The sequence below is a fragment of the Ailuropoda melanoleuca genome, chromosome 9, assembly GCF_002007445.2.
Source record: "Ailuropoda melanoleuca isolate Jingjing chromosome 9, ASM200744v2, whole genome shotgun sequence".
Lineage (NCBI taxonomy): Eukaryota > Metazoa > Chordata > Mammalia > Carnivora > Ursidae > Ailuropoda > Ailuropoda melanoleuca.
The window spans coordinates 20,321,522-20,347,447 of record NC_048226.1 but is presented as its reverse complement, the minus strand read 5'-3'; the positions used below and the strand labels follow the sequence as shown (position 1 = coordinate 20,347,447).

Genomic DNA, 25,926 nt, shown 5'->3' with positions numbered 1-25,926 from the left:
TACAGATCTAGTAAGATTGGGCCAATCTGGGTGGTATTCACTACATTATTCTCAGACATTTTGGTACCTTGAACGACACTAACTTTTGCAGGTGGAGGGGCCAACGCCCACCTACACCAGCAGATGAAGAGGACAGGGGCCTTTCTAGATGACCCTGTGCCTGTTGCTGCNACAGAAGTTTAAAAGATGGAATTAAAGCTACCTGTATCCACAATCCACGTGGATAAACATCATGATGGTGGGTGAAGATAGAGGACGGCTTATGGTACTGATTACGTCAAATTTTAAGTAAAATTTTAGCGAAGTATGGGAACATATATGGGAACAGCAAAACTAACCAATCTGGGGATAGTGGCTGCCCCTGGGCACCTTCTAATTTCAGACAGAGAGAGAGGGAGCCAAGGCTGGGAGTTCAGCTGGGTTTATAATAATACACAATAATATATTTCTTATTTTAAAAAGATTGGAAGCAAATATTACAGATCTAGTAAGATTGGGCCAATCTGGGTGGTATTCACTACATTATTCTCAGACATTTTGGTACCTTGAACGACACTAACTTTTGCAGGTGGAGGGGCCAACGCCCACCTACACCAGCAGATGAAGAGGACAGGGGCCTTTCTAGATGACCCTGTGCCTGTTGCTGCTCCGTCCCTGCCTCCTCCTAGCGGGTCATGGTGGTGGTGGAGGAAGCACCCGATCTGGCATTAAAGGCAAATCTGGACCCACCACCGGGCAGGAGGCCGCAGCTCAGTCCCTGCACGCTCTGGAGCCATCTCCTCATCTCTGACATGTGCATGATCAAGTCTGCCTCTCAGACCTCACCGGGGCTGGAGGAATGGTGGGGAACACAATGCGGTGGATCTACACAGGCTGGCAAAGCAGTTCACAAAGGAGGGCTACCCAGAAAAGCCCAACCGGGGCCAAATGTGAAGGAACACGATCATGCATTATTGCTCTGCGGAATGGTTTCCTTCTCCCTGTGTCCTGCTCCTGAGCCAAAGGCGCTCTGTCCTGGGACCCCTCTCATCTTGCCCATCTCCACAATGGCTCCAAATGATTTTGCTCAGCCCTGCCATGACCACATTATTCCAAGTTTCTGCAACCAGGTGCCCATTGATGTCTGGATCAAATCAAATGCCCTAAACTTATCTTCAAGTTCCTGCGTCATCCCGTCTCTAGTCTCCCTGTCTTTGCTTTAATCTCTTTCTTCTGCGACAAGGACATTTAACAGATGTATTGAGGTGCAACTGACATACGGCAAAGTGCACATACTTTAAACACACAATTTGATGAGTTCTGACACACGTCCACACCCGTGAAGCCAGAGCCACGATCGAGACACTAAGCTTATCTCCTGACCTCAAAAGTTGCCCCTGGCTCCTTTGTTGTAAGTACTTTTGCGCTTTCATGGTCCCTTCTGCCTTTCCTTTGCGTTCATTCAAATGGTCTCATCATTGAATTATATTGAAAAATTTCCCATACTTCATATTTCCCTCTTCATACTCTCCTCCTCCCAGCATCCCTATATTAATTTAGATCCCTGAAAATAACTAAAGGCTTTAGAAATAACCTCTCATCAGTGGTGGTCCCCACTCTGTCTCCTCCAGTTCATTTATATAAATTCTGAGCGTTTCCACCAGTCCGTTTGTCCCCAGACAAAGCAACGGTGCTCCTCTTGGAGTCCCTGATTTTGTTTGGAAATCAGAGGGGGACACTCTCAAGAGTGAAAATGTTGTCTATTATTACTGCTGCGACTGTCCCAGACAAACCAGCGTGTTTCTAGCCCTAGACAGAACACTTCCTTCAGATCTTGAAATCCAGGCTCTGCGACCTTTGCAGAGATCCTGCAGCCTGAGGAAGGAATTGGGCCAATATCTCTCTGTGGTGCTTTCTCTGAATGTGCCAAGGACCGTGGGTCCCAGAGTGGGGGGTGCAGAGTCACCTACCTGCGTGGCCCTGGACCCTGGTCCTGGGGTCTCCCTGAGAAGCTGCCTGTCATCTTGCTTACATCACAGCCACCAAAGGACACCAAAGGCAGCATATCCCCTGGTGATGGCTCTAGAATGTCCAGGAGGCTCCATGGTAGCGAGCTTGGTGGAACCAGAGTGGATCCCGATGCCGTGTCTACAAAGCACAGAGCATCAGACCTTAAAAAGTTCTGCCGTCCATTGCAAAGAATGGGAGTGCAGCCCATGGAGATGACGGGGGTCGGAAATACCCCTCGGCACCACAACTGATTCCACATCTGCCCCAGCAACCACCTCACCTATAGGTCCTTGCTCTTCAAAATTAGGGCACGTTCCTAAGGTGGAGGATGGCTTCCACCGACTTCTCAGAAGACCACATAGAGATGAGTTGTAAGCTCATTTGCAAGCTGCTCCCCTCTATGTCTTTGTTTGGGTCTTACACCAAACAATTCTGAAACTTTCTAGAAAGGATGGGTTGCTACCTTCCTTAACGTCCAATGTGATGCAGGCTTTTCCCTACTGTGATGGTTAATTTTATGTGCCAACTTGACTGGGCTGGTGAACGCCCTGAAGGCTGGTGAAACAATATTTCTAGGTGTGTCTGGAACAGCGTCGTCTCCAGAAGAGATGAGCATTTGAATCAGTGGCCTGGGTAAAGATAATCATCCTCCCGGTGTGAGCGGGCATCATCCGATTCGCTGAGAGACTGAATAGATCACAAATGGGGGCATCATGTAACTGCTGTAACTGGGACGTCAGCTCCTCCTGCCCCTGGCTGCCTCCTGAGTTTTCAAACTCAGACCACCGCTCACACCATCACCGCCCCACCCCCCACCGAGTCTCAGGCCTTTGGACTTGGACTGAATTGTACCATGGGCTTTCCTGGCTCTCTGGCTTGCGGATGATGGACTATGGGCTAATCTCCACATCTCTGTATTTATGTCTATACCTATGCCTGTCTCTATCCTACTGGTTCCACCTCTCTGGAGAATATACCATCTATGATTATAGATCTTCGGTCATTTCTGTTAGGATTAGGTGGCGGGGGTGGGGGTGGGGGCGCGGTATTCACTGCATCCAGAGCGGTGTGTGTTTGGAATTATTCCGCAACGGAATCCAAAATATTTGTTCTCTCTTCTCACTCCCTCAGTTTCTTATATGTCACCAATTCCATCCTTAGAGCTAACCCACCCCCATCACCTGCATGTACCTAAAACGTTATCCATCACGCTGCTCAGGAAAATAATGGCCCTCCCGTAGGACAGAGTGGAGGATTGAAAATTCTTTTATAATTTAATATTTTTATTTCCTCTCACAGTGGAAATAATATAGTGCACTGAAATTGCTGTTCAGCTTGTGATTTTTCCCCACTAGACCTGGTGGGAAGAGTCTGTCTTTTATTTCTGTACATCCAGTGTTGAACTCAGGCATGAAAAAAAAAGGTGCTCAAAAAACTTCCTGAATGAATGAATTAAAAACTCACTGATATCAAAATCATTTACAGAATATCAATCATGCCATGCCCTTCCCTGGAAGCCACAGTAAGCCAAAGATACCATTCTGCCTTCACTAAGCTTACCGTCGGGGCGGGGCACAGGAATTAATAAACAAGTTACACAAAGGCATGTCACAATATGTGATAGCTGTCATGTGAGCAAAGTACAAGGAGTTACGAGAATTTAGCCCAAGGGTGGCCTGGTCTAGTCTGAGGGGAAAGGCAAAAGCTGCAGGGGGGGAAGAATAGAAATGGGGAGGAGGAATGCTCTGGATACAGAGAGCATCGTGTGCCAAGACTATGGTGCAGAGACCCTTGTAGGGTGTCCCGGAGGCTAAAGGAGGCCAGCGTGACTGCCGGAAAGGAGAGACGCAAGAATGTCAAAAGCTGAGGCCAGAGAGGAGATAAGGACTCTGTAAGACAGGCTCAAGATTTAGGTGTTTGCCCTAAAAGCAGGTAGAGACACAATCAGTTGTGCAATTCTAACATCAGTATGTGCTGGTGTGATGCAGGGGACAGAAAATGTACTGGGACCAGGGTGGAGGGGCATGTGATAGTTAATTTTATGTCAACTTGGCTGAAGTGGTACTTGCATATGGGGTCAAACATTCTGGATGTTTCTATGAGGGTGTTCTTGGATGAGACTAACATTTAAGTCAGTGGACTCAGAGTAAAGCAGATTGCCTTTCAAAATGTTGGTGGGCCTCTTCTAATCAGGTGAAGGCCAAATGGAAAAAAACCTGATATGCCCAGAGCAACAAGAAATTCTGCCAGCTGATGGTCTTCAGACTTGAACCACAACAATGACCCTTCCCTGGGTCCCCAGCCTGCTGGCCCACCCTGCAGATTTGGACTTGTTGGCTTCCACAGTCATGTGAGCCAACTCCTTGAGATCTCTCTCTCTGTTTATATGTGTATATATATACTATGTGTGCATGCGTGTACATGCGTGTGTGTGTGTGTGTGTGTGTGTGTGTGTGTGTATCATTGCTACAAACATCTTGCAGGTCTTTCTCTTTGGCGCGGCCTGACAAACACTGGGGAGAGTTGAGGAATGAGACGGCCAGAGGAACAGCACAGACTGCCAGGTGAGGGGCTGACCCTGAGTATAAGGCCTAAGCCCCAGGCCTCATGGCCAGGTCTGCTGGTCTCGTTGGTCAGAGTGCAGGCAAGGAGAGGGAGCATATCACCCCCGAGTGTGTGCCAGAGGGCCGGAGAGGTGCTAGGAAAAGACAGAGTGCAAGAGCTCTGCGGCCCTGCTCCCTGCGTCCGTGACATGGTGGATATGGCTCATGGACAGGGAGACAGGCGGTATTGTGCAGTAGAGTTCAGTTGAGACTGGACAGCAGGCCCAGTGGGAGTGCGAGCTGGACTAGCTGAAGGCAACAAGGCCCAGGCCAGAGAACTGGGGTGCCCCTGTCAAGCTATCCTGGAAGTGGCCGGGCTCAGAAAAAAGCCCAGATCCTATGGTGACCTTGGAGGGGCCTACTGGGCTGTGTGGAGAGGGTGGGTTTGGGAGAAGGGGTGTTAAGAGCATGAGATGCTGGGGCTTTGCATGAGGCATCTTCTGGAATGCTGTGTTTCTGGGGAATCCAGAAAGAGAAGGAGACTGAGGGGAAAAACCGTGGAAGGGAGGGACAAAGGCAAGGGGTTGGCACCACAGAAAGTGCCCTGATTCCTAGCAGCAAGCAAGCCCTTCCGAGGCCTGCCTTCTCCAAGCTTGGCCCTTCATTGAACTGACTGCACAGGCGGTGTGGGTGTACCCGCAGCCCCTCCGCCAGCCTTCGGTGGGCCTGGAAGCGCCAAGAGACCCTGAGAGGGAACCAGGCCAGTGAGGTCACTTGCGTGGGATGGTACTGCTATGAACATATCACTGAAAATACTTCTATCGCCATATCCGAATATCGTGGACCCTGTTTCCACTTGGCAGGGGCAGATGAGTACCGCCCTCTGGGGCAGAACCTCTGATCTGGATGATTATTCCAGGGGCTGTTTAGTTGAATTGATGCTACACGGATCTGTATAGACATCCCACCAAACTCAGTATTACAACCGTGCAGAGGGAGTGAGAGCACTAGAATCAGAGGGTGACAAAGTAGGCTTTCAGGGGTGTTGGAAACCAGGGGCAGACATGCCATTCAAGGACATGGTGGGCATCCCCTTCTGCATCACGAGGGGGCAGCCCTGCCAGATATAAGTTGTGTTCAAAGGCCAGGAGAACTCACTATTTCTAGACATTCCCTTATATGGGTCCCACTGTTGCTAGTGTAAGTGGGATAGCACAGAGGATCCCACGTGGCCAGAGGGACCCTTGGTTCCCCTTAAAAATCCAGGGGTGAGAAGAAAGCTGTACAGAGATAGAGACATCTGTCTTACTCTGTGTAGCTGCCCATTTCTGAAAATGTCAAGGTCACGTCTAGCAGGTGCACATGCGTATGCGTGGTGCTGCATGCTGCCAGTCTAGGCTGGGAGTTTTGCCACAAAATGTTGACTATTCACTATGCTCAGAATCATTTTTATTTCTTTAGCGTGGTGAAAAATGTACTGAAGAACAAAGGTTAAACGATGACTTCATTTTCCAACTCCCTAGGTTTTTTAGGAAATGATCGTGCCTTTTTTTTTTTTTTTAAAGAGACAAAGATAAAACATCTGTAAGATAAGACAGGAAAGCACATAAACTCGATAACTGATTTCTTGGGAAACTTTTATCTCCTTGTCCATTGATAATGTTTCTTCGGGTAATTTGGTTTCCTATGGCTCAATAAATTAAATCCAGATAGATGAAGCAAGAAATAGATTTTTAACTCTGTTCTGAATTATAATTGCTTCATTATAATAAAACCATCAGGACATTCTGGGATCTAGCAAAGAATTAAAGCTGGGATGGATATCATATCAGCATATGATGAAGCATATTCCACCAGTTAATAATTCTGAGTTTTGTAACCTTTTTAAAAATTCTGTTAATATGGATCAGAAAATATGTCACAATCTTGTGCTGGGTTTGACTTGGCACAGGCGACCATTCAATTACCCAAACACCTTTTATCATTTATTTGATCATTTTATCTTACAAAAGCCTAGATATTATTTTATCAGGAGAGGGGATCTGTAGACTTGCTCTTTTGGTAAAAACTGCTCACCATGGTCTAATGCTTTGGAAGAGCAGATGCTGAAATCCTAAAGTTGTAGACCCTATTTACAGATCATGCATAATGGGATGCCCACAGCCATCAACAGGGAGAAGAAACTGGAGTCTTGGAGAACCAGAGCCTCCAAGGAGCCCTGCCCAATACTGCACTTGCTCAGGGACTGGGCAAGGAGCCATCTGACCTCACTCAACCTAAACAACAGGTTGCTGGACAACAGGACACTCCACCCTCTGGCTCTGCAATCCTGGGATCCCGCCACGCCACGATGGAGTTCTAGATCCCTCCTGCGCCCTCGGCTCTGCCCTCACCCCTGTCAGGTGGAGCAGCAAACTGGCAGGACGTGAGGCCTAGCTTAAGTGGCTATCAGTATCCTTAAGAGAGAGGCTTGTCTGCCCCCAGGGGTTCTCTGGCTGAAGAACAAGAGAATCCAGGAATGGGGGAGGTTGGGAAGGACAGAGAAGAGACCCAGGGAGAGGGGGGCTTCCAGGCCCCCAAGCCATGGAAAACAATCTCAGGGCTGAGTAAAGCAGTGTCTGCATTAACTTCTGAATTCCAAATATATTCTTCATTAGCCAGGGAAAAGGTTGGTTTCTGCTTGGTTTCCCCAAGGACAGATTGTGCGAGTACGATCTTCCGGTATTGGGTGGGTAGTGGGGCGGAAGGAGGCGGGTGGCATAATGGTAAATGAGCAGTTAGAACAATCTCATTAAGTCACTCTCAGTTAACTCAAACACAACTAAAATGAAAAAAGCTTTGATTCCTAAACTAATTGCGTGAGATTTCTGCAGCACAAACTAAGTTCATTAGATACAAAGTATGGGTAATCCATAATTTAATATGGAAATTTAGGCATGCAGTATTACTAATCAGATAACTAGAGCCTCAAATCAGAGGATTAAGAGACCCAGTGAACCTGCTCTAATTGCTGACCAAAAAAGAACAAGCAAGTGAAACGAATGAAAACATTCCTCTTTGCACCTCCTTTGGCAAAGGGTTGAGAACACCTGCAAGCTATAGGAAGGGGCTCCCATGGAAATACGCTCCTTTTTACAAGAGCACCTCCCCTTCCCACCACCCATGTGTGTTCTGAGAGGTTATTTTTTTAAAGATTTTATTTATTTATTTATTTGAGATAAAGAGAGGGTGTGAGAGAGAGAGCATGAGCGTGGAGGGGAGGACCAGAGGAAGAGGGAGAAGCAGACTCCCCACTGAGCAGGAAGCCCAATGCAGGACTCGATCCCAGGACCCTAAGACCATGACCTGAGCTGAAGGCAGACACCTAACCGACTGAGCCACCCAGGCGTCCATGTTCTGAGAGTTTTAACGCCAAGAAACACCAGGTCCCTGCCGCAGAGCCCTTTACTGCGGGAATGTCACCAGGCACAGCGTGGCTTGAATGACTTTAAGAGTAATGAGCACATTAAAAATGACTGCACCACTAATTATAAGAACACTAGAGAATGTGGCACTTAGACCTATATGAATCTCAGAGGAAGCAGTACCTGTATTTATGAGAAGGAAGTATAAATTCTTAATTATGCTAAAGTCTATTTAGATAGAGCGTAATACTTAATACAGGTTAGGAATCGGCTTTTGTGCTTTAAGTATCTGTATGCGTCAGAAAAGATCTAAGGAAGATATGAAATGCACTGAAAACTCCACTGTAATTAACCAGCCTGAGACATCTGTGGTGACAACTGGGAGCAAACAGAGAAGGCTGCTGTAATCCAAGGACTAAAAGCAGAGACACAGAGGCTCAGGGAATAAGTGATAGAGAAACAAGACTTAAAAAGTGACCTGCGGAAGCTCAAGGTCACACCGAAAGCAGAACACAGGGGTAACACTCACTGCAGTAAACAAGGTAGGAAGAGAGCCTTAAGAGAAACTTCCGAGCAAAATCAGATGGAAAGGAAGAGTTTAAACAATTAGGGGAAGAAAATGATTGTTATGAAAGATGGGTAAAAGTGGTTCAAGAAAACTGAGGGATCACTGAAATCTACCTCTGAAACTAATGATACACTGTATGTTAGTTACTTGAATTTAAATTGAAAAAAAAAAGCGGTCCAAGAAATGCAGTTATCCTAAAATAGAGAGAACAGGAAAAAAAAATTCAGATTTCTAGTTCAAGGGAACTTTGTTGAAATAAAGCAAGATGCAAACTCACTGGGCCAAAATGTACCGTGGGAAATTTGAGAAAGGTCGATCAATAACAAGATGTATCACAGTGAAGCAAACAGACTTGATAATTTAAAAATATTATCGACACCTGGACCAAAAAATCCCATTGCCTCACATCAGATAGAGTGGGCTAGGTTATGGTGGTAACAAGTATCCCCCAAATCTCAGTGGGTTAAGACAACAAAAGTTTATTTCTCACTCATGCTACACTGTCCAATGTGGGTGAGTTACGGGGGTTTTACGCATGGTAGTCATCCAGATAGACGGTGCAGCCCCCATCTACAACTTGCCAATTACTGTGCCAGAAGGAACGCGAGCTCTGCATAATCTCACACTATGGGTACTACTCAGGCTGGGAGGTGATACACATAAGTTTTGCTCACACGGCTCTAAACAATCACAAGGAAACTAGGAAGTATAACCTTACCACATAAAGGGAAGTTGGAGAGCTAGGAATATTTTTAAGCAGCACTAATGACCACCACATATGAGAAAGGGAGAAAGCATTAGGCTGACTTTAAGGTCTTTCTCTACAGCAATATTCAATATTCAATTATGGATAATGATGTAGAAAGCTAAAAAGAGCCCTGCCCCTACCATTTCAACAACCAAAACGCTGGACACTGCAAATTCACAACTTAATTTGAACCCATCAGACGGCTGAGGTCACAAGGCAACCAACCCACTGAAATTCAAAGGACACGAGAATTTCCATGTGGAGAAGCATGAGCACCTGTTCACCTGGGCAGATGCTTTAGCGGACAAAGGTCAACAGTGTGTGGAGTCACATCGATAATTGAGCAGAGAGAAGGAGGCTATATGGAAGAATCAGATGGCTAGGCACAGTCCCACAAGTGAAGGATGTCTNTCAATAATTGAGCAGAGAGAGGGAGGCTATATGGAAGAATCAGATGGCTAGGCACAGTCCCACAAGTGAAGGATGTCTTTGGGGCATCAGCAGGCTCAGCAGAACTGGGGGAGCAATGACCAAGTGTAACTTATGTTGGGAATGCAAGGCTGGTTCACCATTCAAAAGTCAATCATTGTTATTCACCATGGTAGCAAACTAAAGAAGCAAAGGTAGATGAACATCTAAGTCAATGCAGAGAAAGATTGACAACTCTCACATCCATCCCTGATTTTAAAAAACCCAAAAAACAAAAAAACTCTCAGAACACAAGGAAAAGGGGGAAACTTCCATAACCTGATAATGGGCATCTATGGAAAGCAGAGCTAACATTATAACAGTCCCTAAAATCAGAAATAAGGCAAGGATGTATGCTCTCAATATGTCTATCTGACATTGTACTGGAGGTTCTAGACAGTGGAATAAGGCAGAAAGAAAAGAAAAGAAAAGAAAAGAAAAGAAAAGAAAAGAAAAGAAAAGAAAAGAAAAGAAAGAAAAGAAAAGAGAAAAGGGAAAAGAGAAAGAAAGAAAGAAAGAAAGAAAGAAAGAAAGAAAGAAAGAAAAGAAAGAGGGAGGGAGGGAGAGAGGAAGGAAGGAGGCAAGGAAGAAAGGAGGGAGAAAGGAAGAAAGAGAAAGGGAAAAGGAAGGAGGAAGGGAGAAGGGGAGAAAGAAAGAGGGAGGGAAGGAGGGAGAAAGGAGGGCAAAGAAAGGAGAGAGAGAAGAAAAGAATTAAGAGGCACCCAGACTAGAAAGGAAGATATATAACTGTCTCTCTTTGCGTTTCCCATGACTGACTACATAGAAAATCCAAAAGAATCTACAAGACAGCTTCCAGAACTATGGAGTTTAACAAGATCACAGGATACACGATCAGTAACAAAAACCAAATTTCTATACGCTAGAAATGAACAAGAGACAATTACATAAACTTTTAAGTACCATTAAAATAGCACCAACAAACATGAAATACTATAAGCATAAATAGTATAAAATATGTTAAGATCTGTATACCAAACACTGTACAACACTGACGGAATATAAAAAGGCCTAAGTAGATGGACGGCTATACCAGGAATATGTCAATTCTCTCCAAATTGAGATACAGAGTCAGTACAATTCCAGTCAAAATCCCAGCAGGATTTCTGGAGAAACTGATAAGCTGATTCCAAAATCTACATGGAAATGCAGGGGAGCTAGGCTAGCCAAGACAATGTGAGAAAATAACAAGTTGGAGGCTGGCAGTAAACAGACTCTCACTTCCAGTGGCCTCTCATCCTCCTGATCCCACAGGAAACTCAGCTCCCCCACCCCATACACATAAGGCCATTGCTCTCCTCACAGGCCCTCAGCCAGGGGGTGGGGCAGGCTCACCTGCTGCCACATCCAGACCATTGGCCCCCTACCTCAATCATGAATCCTCCCTCATCTGACCCTCATGCCACCAGTTCTAACTGTCCTGATCTCTACTTAAGTTTTTTAAACAAATTCATTCAGAAGTTTGGTGCAATCTTTCTTCTGCCTTCAACTCTTACCACCATCTTGGGCACTTTGAGCTCCACAGGGATGAGCCACTCAAGGAGACTCCCCAACATTGACTTGAACTCTTTAAGTATCCTTTGTTTCCTTCCATTTTAGCTATCCCCTCCCAAGTGGTTTCCTCGTTAGGGCACTAGAGCAGTGGGTCAAGGGGGACCACAAGCTCGCTAGCTCAACTTAGGCCTTCTTAGAGGGAGCACTGTTGTTCCAACACCACCCTCCCAGTGATAGCCACCTCCTCAGGGGACAGTCAAGAAAACAGGTCCTGGGAGGGTCCCCATGAGTGCAGGTATCAAAAAGGACCCCAAGGCCTTGGGACAGCAGGCCCAATACCTCCAACCCGTCAACTGAGTGAGATATGACCTAACTGCGTAACTGCATCCACACACTCATGCCGGCCCCCAGAACTGCAAGATTCGCTGGGGATTTGCCCACTCTCCCAGGGATAGTGGTTGCACTGTGGTTTAATTATGATTACCTACTGTCTTGTTATGCTTTTTAAATATGGAAAGAAAAGGTGCCCAGCTTGAGACGATGACTTAGGAGTTGTCACAATGAGATCTCAGAGTGAGCTCTGGCCGCCCATGCCCCCGTCCCACGAGGGCTGTAAAAGGCCACAGCCGGCCTCAGGCACTGACCCTGCGCATGCCCCGTGACACTGTAAGAGAGAAATCATGGTTGTATGCAACCAGAGGCAGCAAGACACACCTTGCAGGTAAGAGGATAGGCCCGAGTGCTGCGTTCTCGGCTCCTAGGAGCCTGCTGGATCTGTCACTGTGGAGGGCTGCTGGGACTGCTGAACTTGGCCCATTCCTCCCTGCAAAACGAGGCAGGTGCTAGGGCGCCGGGCCCAGTCCAACCTTGTACTTTAGGAGTATCTTGTATCTCTGTATGTTATTGCCCGTTTGCCACGCAGTTTCACGGTGCCCTGGACCACCAGGGAGCTCACCCAGACTGAGCCGTCATACTGGCTGGCATTTGAAATGACACTCGGGGAGGACTAACCCCAGGAACCCAGCTCCAGAGGGCAACACTTGCCCCTTTCTCCCCAGATTCCAGGGTGGCTCTCCATAATCTCTAGCTCCCCACATACTATATCCCCGATGAACATTCTCAGCTCCACGCCCAGCATGGAGCCCAATGCAAGTCTTGAAGTCATAACCCTGAGATCAAGACCTGAGCTGAGATCAAGAATTGGAAGCTTAACTGACTGAGCCATCCAGGCGCCGCCCTCCCCCCACCAAAACTTTTTTTTCTTAATGTAAGGTACAAACTGCTAGAAATAAAGCACCCCACGTCCTGTAAATACAGTTTTACCACCCACCAAGGATTCGTTTCACCTTGCTCGCATCCTTTTGGAAAAGTTTTCGCACACCTTTGTCCAGGGAAGAGAGAAGAACCAGGTTCATTGTTCATATGCATTTTTAAGCAGCCAATATTGGTTTCCAGGAGTAAAAAAAAAAACAAAAAACAAAACACAATTGTAGGAAGAAAAAGCAAGGAACAATATAAACAACTTTCCATGTCACTTTAAAAGAAATCAGATGCTGTACACGAGAATAGATTGCCGTGGGANGAGCACCCCACGTCCTGTAAATACAGTTTTACCACCCACCAAGGATTCGTTTCACCTTGCTCGCATCCTTTTGGAGAAGTTTTCGCACACCTTTGTCCAGGGAAGAGAGAAGAACCAGGTTCATTGTTCATATGCATTTTTAAGCAAGCCAATATTGGTTTCCAGGAGTAAAAAAAAAAACAAAAAACAAAACACAATTGTAGGAAGAAAAAGCAAGGAACAATATAAACAACTTTCCATGTCACTTTAAAAGAAATCAGATGCTGTACACGAGAATAGATTGCCGTGGGAAATTGGAAAATGTCTTTCTCCAAATATCTTTAAAAAGGCAAAATAAATACCCATCTGTTCCCCGATGGCAGAACAGCAAAAATGTTAGAAAAGCGGTAGAAAGCATCACAGCCAAATTTGTAAAGACCTCTTTCAACCATGCACATCCTCCTTCACATATGTCAGAGGCGGGAAAGCGGGATGGTAAAAATGGAAAAGGAGATCCAGAAAGCAACACCTTTAAAGTGAAAATCTATAATCCTATAAAACGTTCTGCAGAAAGATAGTCCCTCTTGCACTGAACCTAACGCGCAGTGAATTAAGGAGAGGAAGGCCCATGTACATGAAAACAGTCTCCCGCAAATGTCTGTAAGTGCATGGGATGGAATGTGTGAATCAGGAGTGCCCTTGGCCGTCACCTTCAACGTGAGCCGCACAGCGTTGCAATCCTCCCGCAGCGGGTTCAGCTTCAGCGTCTCCCCAAGGTTGCTGCAGCCCGACGACTGGTGCTGCCTTTCGCAGCAGACACACACCTCGACACTGTCAAACTTAATCTAGACAGAGGAACACAGACAGATCTCACAATTAAAACGGCATTCTGCCCCTGCGGGTACACTTGAGCTATACAATTCAGATCGCGTGAAAACGCACCCCGCTTCCGTTTCCTTTAAGTAATCAAGCCGAAATGATTTTTTATGGACAAAAGCTGGGGGAAAAAAAACAAAAATACACCACACCCCAGGAGGAATAACTTCAAATTCCGATTTTAAAAGAGATGAATTAAAAGTAATACACGTGGAGTATATTACATAGCCTCGGTTATGAAGTTACAGACAGCTTTGGATGAATCCCGGGAGATTAAAGTGAAGGAACGGAAAACTGCTCATGCAGAGGTCTGCGTGGAGACGTGCTCTCATGGCTCTGTGCCTTGGCTTCTGCTGCTCCCGCGCTTAGCAGTTTCCTGACTCACTCCTGGCCTACCAAACTCCTACTCATCCGTCAAGACCCAACTCCAGCATCATCCTTGAGGCTTTGTCTGGTTTTCCCTCTCCAGAGCTGCTTGCCTCTCTCCTGGGCAGCAGCACCCTCCTACCCCAGGTCTGCTGGAGACTTTTTTTTTTTATTTTACTTTTTTAAAGACTTTATTTATTTGTCAGAGAGAGAGAGAGAGAAAGCAGGGGGAGCAGCAGGCAGAGGGAGATGCAGGCTCCCCGTTGACCTGAGCTTGAAGGCAGATGCTAACCCACTGGGGGCCCCAGGCGTCCCTGTTGGAGACTTTTGTCCAGCTGCAGTTATACTTGTGTCCTGCGTGCCACCTGAGGACCGCCACCACACGTCACCGTCACTGTCGTAGCGCTCACAATGCGATGAGGTGTGGCATTTCAATAAACGCTGAATAAATAAAAATGTCGTGGAAATTTAAAAACCATGGGAAGAAAAAAAGGCAATTCGAGTGTTTTAAAAAGCCTGGAGCCCAGGAGGAGCCCCTCAGAGAGCGCAGGCCCTCCCGCCCTGAAGCCTGAAGTGGAACGGCCTCGTCCAGGCTGCAGAAATGAGAAATTACTGCATTCTGCCCCTCACTCGGCCCTGCGTGCCCACCCTCATTTCCTCACTCCTGTCGCTGGCGGGGTCCTCCTCCGTGCCTGATTGCTATCGCATACACACCCAACTGCTCACAAACACAGACTTCCAGAAAGAGAAAGGGACAGCCACAGGTCAAGGGTATCATCCATGGCCAAATTTTCATCTGTTTTAAACCTCTGGATAGTTTATCCCTTACCTACTTTATGCTTCAGTTTTTGCTCTTTTAATTCGATCCTCTAACGTAATGAGTGACAGGCTGGGAGAAGAGAATTGAGGGCTGGAGGCCAGCAGCAGGAGGAGAGCCGTACCTGTGTAAACCCCTGCCCCACACCTCGGCCCCCCCAGCTATGGCAGGGGGGCTGTGAAAGTCACCTTTGCCTTTCTTGCTATTAGCAATGTCTCCAGTCTCCAGAGCTGAAGTCCACACTGAGCACGGAGTCCAGCTCAGGGGGCCCTGACAACACACCCATGACACACTCCCCAGGCAAGGTGCAGCCGGCACCCACCCTGGGCGTCTGCAGGGCCAGGCTGCTCAGGGCAAGTCCCTCCCACGGGTCCCCTCCTTTGCACAAGGCAGCCCATTCTGCCGATCCACAGAACACACAGAACTCGGGGCCCGAAGTGGGGCAGCTGGGGCTGGGCCTCTGAACCCCGCACACCCAGATGTGTGCTCTGGGCCGAGCCCCTTCCTGCCAGCTGGCCAGGGCTGTGCTGTGGCCGCAGGGACGTTGTTCCATGACAGAGCCCTCGGACTGCACGTTCTTCTCCAACTAGAGATGCCATGAAATGAAGAAGTACTGGAAAGTACGACCGTCATTCCCCTTGCCTGGGAAACTGTTTTATATGGGTCTCAGCCTATGTGATGCTACCGGCTAGGAATGCCTGGGGGCATTCACCTGGGCCTGTGTTACCTGTGATGAGCCCCCGTAGACATTCCCCCTACTGGAGTTTAAGCTGTGGCTAGACCAGCCCCTGTGGTTCTTAAAATGACTGGAAGACGTTCCTCAGCAACATCCATCAGGGAACTTTGATAAAACAAAGCTCATTAATCAAAGTCCCTGGAGGGTACGCAGTACACCCAGGGCCACTCAGGGACGCCACCATGGAGGGTGTGAGCGTCTGCAGTCCAGGGTGGGGTGGGTGCCTAGGATTTCACAGGTTCACTCTTAAATCATAAGAGCAGGAATTAGAGCACGGGAAGGGAAAAGCAGGGTCACTCAAGAGGTCAGTTATTTGGGTCACCCAGGGCTTTCTAAGCGGGGAATCTTCATGGCTGGGATGGTCTGGCTCTTTATCTAATCGTGTGGCTTGTAACTGTGGCCAATGTGTTTATTCGAGACGGACGGCTTTGAAATGAACGCCTTGACAGTCAAAAGCTTAATGTCAGGCACTTACACTATAGAGACTCTCCCCAGAGGCGACCCCCCCCCCCACAGGCCACCTTTGCCAGGGCTCAGCTGCTCAGGGAGGTCTCCCTACACCCTCCTTAGTGCCTTCCGCCTTCCTTTCTTCTCTCCCTACCTCGGCCCCACTCCTGGGCCTCACTCTCTTCTGCTTTCTCCTCTGACTACGGCATTTGCCACCTCCATGCATGCCCTAGTTTATCTTCTGTCCCACCCATCAAGAGAATAAGGCAAGGATTTGGGTCTGTCTTACTCACAGATGCATGTAAGAACCTACAACAGCGCTGGCTGGGAATGGCTTTCTCTCCCCATCTCTCCACCACCTCCCTGTTCCACCAGCTGGCACAATATCAGGGGTAGCCTGGTTGGCATCTTCATGAAAATATCCCCATTTGAAAGGGGCAGCTCATTGCACTGTCCACTAGCCACACTGGTCTAATTAGCTCATCACGTCACCCTCTTCACTGTGGGCATAAAATAGCCTAATTCTAGAAGGGGAGGGAGGAGATAATTTTGGGGGAGCAGGCAAGGCTAGGTAAGTCTTCAATGGAGCCGAAAGGCCTAAAACAAGATTCTCAAGGTGCCCACAGTTAAGAGTCTACCTAAGTTTGAAACAGTGTCTCATGTTAGATACTTATTAAAGTGTGCCCGCTCTGAATTCAAAGCCACAGGCCACTTTCTACGGAACACACATACATTTTTCCAACGGAAGAATTAAGATTCTATAATCAGGGAAAATCTACTTAAACTACAGGAAGTACCTAGTTCCTCAGGTAATGCCCAAGACCAGTCATCACCCACAGGAGTAAAGGCACAGCCCAGTGATTTACTGAGACCAATACTGTTGTGGTGTGGCTGGGATTTAGTTTAATTTCAATGTAATTTAATTTTTTTAAAGATTTTTTTTTTTTTTATTTGACGGAGATAGAGACAGCCAGCGAGAGAGGGAACACAAGCAGGGGGAGCAGGAGAGGAAGAAGCAGGCTCATAGCAGAAGAGCCTGATGTGGGGCTCGATCCCACAACGCCGGGATCACGCCCTGAGCTGAAGGCAGACGCTTAACCGCTGTGCCACCCAGGCNAATTCAACTTAAATATAAAAAAAACCAAACAAACAACCCTACATAACCTTTAGGAAAAAAACATGGGAGAAAATCATTAGGATCTACGGCTAGGCAAAGAGTTCTTGGAATNAATTTAATTTAAATTCAACTTAAATATAAAAAAACCCCAAACAACCCTACATAACCTTTAGGAAAAAAACATGGGAGAAAATCATTAGGATCTACGGCTAGGCAAAGAGTTCTTGGAATGACACCAGAAGCGTAAGAGCATTTGTGCTAAAAATGACCCGTTACGAGGATGAAAGACAAACTATATAGCCCGTGACAAAGTATTTGCAAATCACATATTCAACAAAACCACAGACTAGATATGATTTTAGTCTTTTATTCTAAAGTTTTAACTGTTTTGTTTTATTGCTTGCTTAGTGTCCTATGTGCCCATCTCTAATTCACCCTCAATCTCTCCAAGAGAACTGAAAATATCCCGAGTATGATTCTACTCATCAGATGTTCGGTCAGCTTTATTTTCTTCTTAGAAAGAGCCCCTGTCTCCTGCTTCAGTCTGGACTAGTCAATCTAGAGGCAGTCCTTACACGCTGGTCATGTACATGCTGGGAAATCCTTCTCCCCCCATCTCAAAAGTCTCTCTCTTTCCTGTGTTAGATCCCCTCTTCTCCTGTTTCTTGGCTTAGCNCTTTCCTGTGTTATATCCCCTCTTCTCCTGTTTCTTGGCTTAGCGTCTCACTGTGGGGAAGTAAGCTCCTTCACGGCTTTCCTGGATAAAATTTAAAAGACTGAAAATTCCAAGTGTAAGCCGGGATACGGAGCGCTGGGGACCCTCACCCAGGTCTTGTGGGTGTGTAAATTGACACAACCACTTTGGAGAATGGTTAGACATTATCTACTTTTTAGTATGACACTTAGGATAAGGCTGATATTTCTACCCATAGATATCTAATTGCTCCAATACCATTTGTTGAAAAAGCTATCTTTTCTCCACTGCATTTGACCTTTGTCAAAAATCGGTTGGGTATAGTTCTGGGTTCTCTATTTTCATCCATTCGTCTACTTGTCTGTCTCTCTCTGCCTTGATTACTGTGGCTGTAAGTCATGAAATCAAATAAGCCGATTCTTGCCCTTCATTTTTTTTTCAAAATCATTTCTTGCCTGGGGCAGCTGGGTGGCTCAGTCAGTTAAGCGTTGGATTCTTGATTTTGGCTCAGGTCATTTTCTCAGGGTCATGAGATCAAGCCCCACATCCGGCTTTGCGCTGGGTGTGGAACCTGCTTAAGGTTCTCTCTCTCTCTCTCTCCCTCTGCCCCATCCCCCACCACCCATGTTCTCTCTTTCTCTCTCTCTAAAAAAAATTTGTTTTTTGCCTTTCCATATACATTTTAGTATAAGGTTGTCTATGTCTACAAAGAAACTTGCTGGAGTTTTGATGGAATTGCATTAAGCCTGCATATCAATTTGGGGAGAATTGGTATCTTTACTATGTTGTGTCTTCCAATTCATGAATGCATTATGTCTCTTCACTTATTTATTTCATCATCATTATGTAGTTTTCAGTGTATGAATCCTGTACATATTTTGTTAGATTCACACCCATGCATTTTTTAAGGATCGATTTATTTGAGAAAGAGAGAGGAGGAACAGAGGGAGAGGGAGAGAATCCGAAGCAGACTCTGCACTCAGTGTGAAGCCTGACTTGGGGCTCGATCTCACAACCCAGACATCATGACCTGAGCTGAAATCAAGAGTTGGCTGGTTAACTAACTGAGCCACCCACATGCCCTTCCCTTATTATCTTTTTGATGTCTGCAGGGTCTGAAGTTACATCTCCATTTGATTTCCAACATTGGTAACCTGTGTCTTCTTTTTTCCTTAGGGGAGGTTTGTCCATTTTATTGGTCTTATCAAAGTATCAACTCCTTTTTTCATTGATTTTCTCAGCTGTTTCCCTGTTTCAATTTCACTGAGTTGTGCCCTTATGTTTTTTATTTCCTGCTTGCTTTGGGTTGATTTTTGTCTTCCTTTTCTAGTTTCTTTTTTTTTTTTTTTTCTATTTGACAGAGATAGAGACAGCCAGCGAGAGAGGGAACACAAGCAGGGGGAGTGGGAGAGGAAGAAGCAGGCTCCTAGTGGAGGAGCCTGATGTGGGGCTCGATCCAGTAACGCCGGGATCACGCCCTGAGCCGAAGGCAGACGCTTAACGACTGAGCCACCTAGGCGCCTCCCTTTTCTAGTCTCTTGAGGTAGGAAATTAGGTTACTGATTTGAAACTTCTCTTTGTTTCTTATGTAAGCATCTAGGGCAACAAATTTCCCTCTCAGGATTACTTTAGCTGTATCCCACATATTTTGATATGCCATGATTTATTTTCATTCCTTTCTAAATATATTTGAATTCTCCTTGAGACTTCTTCTTTGATCCATGGGTGATTTAGAAGTGTGTTGTTTAACTTCCACATGTTTAGAAATATTCCTCATAATAGTAAAGAAAATTAACAATATGGCCAGAAATTCCACGTTAAAGACGAGAAAGATGAAAAGATAACACACAGCAACCACACAAATATCTTATAGCACGAAAAGGAAAAGAGAATGAGGAAATAAAGGATCATAGCCTATAAACAGGATACCTCACTATTATAATGGTTTTAGAAAACAGAGAATATTTTCTTCCTAATTGTTTCCTCCCCCCCATAGGTAAATTATTGCTTTTCTATGGCTGCTTCAAGATTTTTGCTTTGTCTATAGTTTTCTTAAGTTTGACTATGATGTGTCTTGGTGCGGATTTCTTTGGGAGTATTCTGTTTGGATTTGCTCAGTTTCCTGAATGTTTAGGTTAATGTCTTTTGCCAGATTTAGGGAATTGTCAGCCATTATTTCTTCAGGTATTTTTCAGCCTTGCTTTTTTAATCCTCTCTTTCTGTAACTCTAATGATGTGAATGTTAGACTATAACCCACTGAGGCTCTGTTCATTTTTGTTTCCAGTCGATTCCCTCTCAATTTGGGTGTTCAATTTGGGTAATTTCTATTGTTCCATCTTCCTGTTCACTGATTCTTTTCTCTTTCCCTTTATTTCTGCCACTGAGTCCAGCCACTGAGCTTTTTATTTCATTCATTCTGAGTTCTGAAACTTCCCTTTGGTTATTCTATATATCTCCTACCTCTTTGCTGAGGCTTTTTATTTATTCGTTTATTTCAGGAATGTTCATAATTCCTCATAGAGGCATTTTTATCATGGACTACAGATGAACATATGAAAGTCAAAACAATAAAACTGAGAGAAGATAAGAAAGGAGAATACCTTCATGTCCTTGGAGGAGGAAAACACTTCTTAAACACAGCTAAAAATGTGTTAATCATATACAGATGACTGATGTATCTGACTATTTAAAATGAAGAACTTCTTTTCATCAAACAATACCCATACAAGAGTAAAAACAGGAGATTTTGCATCACATGTAAGTACAGAGGACTTCTATCCAAAATGAACAAACAAACGGAAAAACCCTCTCTAAATATTAAGAAAAAGACAAACAACCCAGTGTGAAGCATGTGATAAGGAGCCCCACCACAACAGTAATCTGAGAAACAGAAATCAAAATTACAATGAGATGTCAGTCACAACCTCATCAGAATGGTTAAAATGGAAAAATAATTACAATAGACAATATCAAGTGATAACAAGGATGTGAAACAACAGGAACTCTTGTACATTGCTGATGGGGGTGTGAACTGGGACAACAACTTTGGAAAACAGTTTTGTGTTATCTACTTACATTAAAGATTATTACCCAAGCTCATGTAATATCCAAAAGATATTCTAATTCTAGGAACAAATCCCCAAAATGCATGTAATGGTAGCAAAAATCATGTGCTGGGAAGTTCACAGCAACATATGCAAAATAGCCTCACACTGAAAAGTGCTTGAGGTCCATCAGCATGGAATGGATGAATGAATTAAACTACACTCATATCATGCAATATTACAAAGCAGTGAACATGAGTGAACTACGGCTATATACCACATGAGGAAATTACACAACATAAAGCTGAATGCAAGAAGCCAGACACAAAAGAAATATGAAATATTTCTTTTTTGTTGTTTAGACGAAGTTCCAGAAAATAAGCAAAATCACACTACGATGTTCAGAGATGCATGCATAGTTGGTACAACTCCATAGAAAAGAAAAGATGTGAATATCCTAAAAATTAAGATGGTGATTGTCCTTAGTGGGAATGTAAAGGCAGTGAATTGGGAGTGCATATGGACAGCCTGGGGTTACTGGGGAAGCTCTATTTCTAGATTTTAGTGGAGGTCACGTGGATATTTGCCTCATGATAAATGGCTGAGCTTTATATTTTTGTGTTGTGCACTTTCTTAAATGTGTTTCATATTCTCAATAAAAAAGGTTGAAAACAAATGCCTTGCTTAAAAATAAATAAAATGCAAAATTTAGATTAGGAAAAGAACAAAACCAAATTAACAGAAAATAGGAAAAAAGAATTTAACATAAAAAGTGAAACTAATGGAATAGAAATAAAGATATTGGGATACTAAAGCCTAAAGATGACTCTTGACAAAAAACCCCACAAAAAACAAAAAACCACACACACACAAAAACAACAGACAAATGCCTGGTAGGATTAAAAACAAACAAACAAACACTAAAGCAAACAACATTAGAAACGAGAAAGGAGCTTTAACTATAGAGATGTTGGAGATTTAAAGAATATGGGGAACTCTACAGCTATAAATCCCAAAATCTAGAGGACCTGGATAATTTCCTAGCAAAATATAAACGACTGTCCTGAGTCTAAGAGACGCAGTAAAACCCAAATTCCAATAACCATAAAAGATATATGTTGGAAGGTCCAAAATGGTATTTCAGGCTCAGTTCAGTCCAACCTTTAATGAAAAGATAATTCCTACATTTTGGCTAATGCTATTGATAGATAAGAAAATATTGTAAACTGTGTAAATATTGGAAAAGACAGCATTGTCTTTCTTTCCAAATAATATGATTGAATTATCTATAAAAACTTAAGAGAATATATTTAAAAGCAACTGGAATTAAGAGTATTTACTACATTGAGTATAATAAATATGATACTAATAAAACAAAATTAAAATAAAAATGGAGGGGCACCTGGCTGGCTTAATCAGAGGAGCATGCCCCTCTGATCTCAAGATTGTGAGTTTGAGCCCCATGTTGGGTGTAGAAATTACTAAAAAAAGTAAATAAAACTTTTAAAAATGTTTTAAAAATGGCAAACATATTGTACTCAAAGTTAATAGTAACAAATGCAAAATCCCTAGAAATGCATTAAACGTGAAATAAACACGAAAATTAAATGACCAATGTGAAGCTATGTAGAAAATGTTATTAAATAGCAAAAACTCAGGTATAGTAGACCTGGGTCATTCTATCTGGCCACCCACTGCCATTAATCCCTCCTCTTCAGTTTGGGGAATCCTCACCTTATGAGTCTTCCACCTTCTCCAGAAATGTTTTTCCAGGCCCGCCTTGTTGAGAGGGAGCCCTTGAGGGAGCGTTCCACCCATGAGACACCCCCATACCAAACTTTAGGTGGGAGCTGGGGACACAGAGGTATGTGCTGACCTGACTCCATTCTGAAATAGGGGGCAGCAGACACACACAGTTTCCAGGGAAGGCAGGAACTGCGGTTCTGGAGCTAGGATCCAACGCCTGGGGTCAGCAGGGTCAGTAACATGCTACTGGTGGGGTCACAGCCCAGTGATGATGGGGTCTTACTCAAAGCATTCCTTAGTAAAATTTGGAGCATCATTCCTTTCCTGGCCTTGTAGCCTCCAAACTTGGTTTCTGGCCATTCTGGAGACTCTGTGAGCTCTTTGGGTTCCTTCTAGGTGAAAACTAGCCTGAGCTGGTTTCTTCACAACTTAAAGCCCTGAATGACATGTACTGCCGGAGTCAGGGGAGATACACAGCCTGCTCCTAAATGAAAAGATGTAATATCCTAAAAATTGCCAATCCTTCCCAAGGAATGCACACGTGTGCTGGTTCCAATCAGAATCCCAATGGAGTGGATGGAACTGGACTAAATTATTTTAAAGATTTATAGAATAACAAATGTGTAAGAATTATCCAACAAATTTTTTGAAAAAAAAAGTGATAAAGGGAGGAGGGGATGTCTTAACAGTTATTAGTGTTACAATCAACACACTAAGGTTTTGGCTTAAAATAGATAAAGAGTTCAATGGGATAGAACAGTTTCAGAAATCAGAATGATAATTTATGGGAACTTAGTATACGGAAAACATGGCATTTCAATTTAGTAGGAAAAAGTTTGCCTAATAAATGGGTGTTGGCATAATAAGCTATTCATCTATAATTTTCTCAAAACAAAAACAAAATATATTTGACTAAGAATCTAAATTAAAACTATAAAAAACCAGGAAAATATAAAAGAATGGTTGCATAAACATGGAGTGTAGAGTCCTTTGAAAAGCAAACCAAGAATCTCAGAGAGCTATAAAATTCACAAAATAAAATACAGACCAGGACAGAGTCTCCCAGTCAGGCCTAGGGTAGAGCAACCACAGCACACACACTTCCCACCAAGGCTGCTAACCTGCTAGGTTATGGGTCAGGAGCTCCCGGGTATGCTTTTAGGAGATGGGCAAAGAGTTAATATCCCTAATAGCTTTAGGAATGAACAAGGGAACATGAATACAAATGCAGAGGGGACTAAGAATGAGAAGAAAGTGCAAAGAATCACGTTGTGCCAGTAAATTTGAAAATCTAGAAAAAATAGACAATTTTCTATGGAAACATCAATTAATAAAATCAGCAACGTGAAGAGCAAAACAAAATGGATCAACCACGTTTACAAAAACATGGCCTGACTACCAACCATAGAAGGAATATTACAAGATGGCACCTGAGGGCATCTAGGTGGCCTAAAATATGTCCCCTCTTCTTTAGCTGCTCAGCGGGGATGAAGTCCCTCTTTTCCCTCACCTATCAATGGCTCTACTAAAGATTCCAAGTCCTGGAGAAGAATTCCGGTTGGAACAGCTTGGTTCACAGGCCGGCCTCGTGGCTGAGTGAGTGCTGGGCACCAAGAAAGCACAGAACGGGGAGCTGCGCCGCCCAAAAGGAAGCAGGCCAAATGGCCCTCCCAAAAATCTCATCTGGTTTAGAGTCTAATCAACTCGCAAAAACAAACTGTAAGAAATGGCACCAAATGGTTGTTTTCCTTTTCTTCTTCCCACAGAACCATATTAATGCACAGGGGTCAGGTTACACTCTGGCAAGTTCTCATCACACCATGACCACTGGCAGGCAGGTATCACTGACAATTCACCACTTCTGGATCTGGGAGCGTTGCCTTTGGCTTTGGTGTGTCCTTCTGCTCCAATCAACCGGACAAAGTGTCCAGAGTTCTGATCTGGTCTGTTCTCCCAGACCTCAAACCCCTGCAAGGAATTACTTCACATGCTCATGCCGTTACCTTGGCACGAAGATGGAAGGAGCTGATGTAAATGGCAAGACTGTTTCCTCAGGGGGAGATAGGAAGGGAGAGACTGGGCTCTCTCCCAGTTGATCACGTTGAAGAACCCTTCTGTGACCCCAGAGAATAGACATCAAAATAAATCTTTTCCATCAGTTGTTTCACTGAGTTTGTGATTAATTCTAAGAAAAATTCTGGAAACCTCCTGATTAGTTCTCTGACCTCAACATCTTGGGTGTGTGGAAGGCTGACAGATTTATTTCGGGCATGCCCCTCCGTGTTCGGGTCATTGGGAACAACACAGAAGAGGTTTTGCAAATGAAGCCGCAGTAATTTTCCATGAATCTCTTTGGAGCATTCACCAGCCAGCCCGTCCCCTTGTTTATGGTCCATCCGCCTGTCTGGGAGCAGAAAGGACTTAGACAACAGAGAGGGATGCCCCTGTGATTCTTTTAGGAGGCACAAACGAGACAGCTATGTGACCTTCAGACACTCCCAAAAGGATGCAGCAGGGAAGGCTGAACCTGGGGGGCAGCCCACAGATCCTGGGGGTGCTCAGTGGGCGGACCGTCCTTGAAGGTGACAAGTCTGCTGAGACACAGAGAAAGCAAAGCTTGGAGGACAGAGTCACACCCACTCGGGGTCTTGTCTGCTAAGGAATGACCCAGGACAAGCCCAGAACCTCTCTGAGCTTCCTTTCCTGGAGTAAAAATGCAGAGTGCAAATATTGCTAGCTGTTGGTGTTATTGATTGTGTTACTTGAATTGGAGAATAAGTTTGCAAAAACCCGCCCCTCATTTTGAACACTTGTAGCATTCCACTGTTTTCACAGACGTTCTCATTAATCTGTTGACATCTGCTGAACTCACTAATTGGCTCACCCAGTCCCGGCTGGCCCCCTGTCCTGCTGCATCCCTGCTGCTGGAAGTGTGGGGTTAATAAAACACAGGCCCTGTGGATGTGGGACTAGAGAACTCTCACTCTGGGGGACTCTCAGGACACTGAATGACGCGGGTCACACCCCAGAAACTCCAGGAATCATGCTACAGCATGACAAACCCTGAAAACTTGATGCTGAGTGAAAGAAGTCAGACTCAAAAGGCCATGCAATACGTCCAGATGAAATGGCCAGCCCCGGAAAATCTAGAGAGAGAAAGATCGGTGGTTGTTTGGGGCTGGGGGATGGAGGTAGGAATACGGGTGTGTGTGTGGGGGGGTGATACCTAAAGGGTACGGAATTTTTTTTTTTTTTGGAGGTGATGAAAATGTTCTAAAATTGTGGTGAG

At 44.8% G+C, this 25,926-nt stretch overlaps 1 protein-coding gene across 1 annotated transcript in view; it reads right to left on the bottom strand.

Annotated features, from left to right (window-relative positions):
* FAM189A1 (family with sequence similarity 189 member A1) overlaps window positions 1-25,926 on the bottom strand; it is a gene marked incomplete at its 5' end in the record, with an annotated part of 496,657 nt that overhangs the window by 69,200 nt on the left and 401,531 nt on the right. Inside the window, one exon of the mRNA XM_019808470.2 lies at window positions 13,504-13,638. Within this exon, the coding sequence (XP_019664029.2) occupies window positions 13,504-13,638 (135 nt within the window). The remainder of the gene's footprint in view (window positions 1-13,503; window positions 13,639-25,926) is intronic.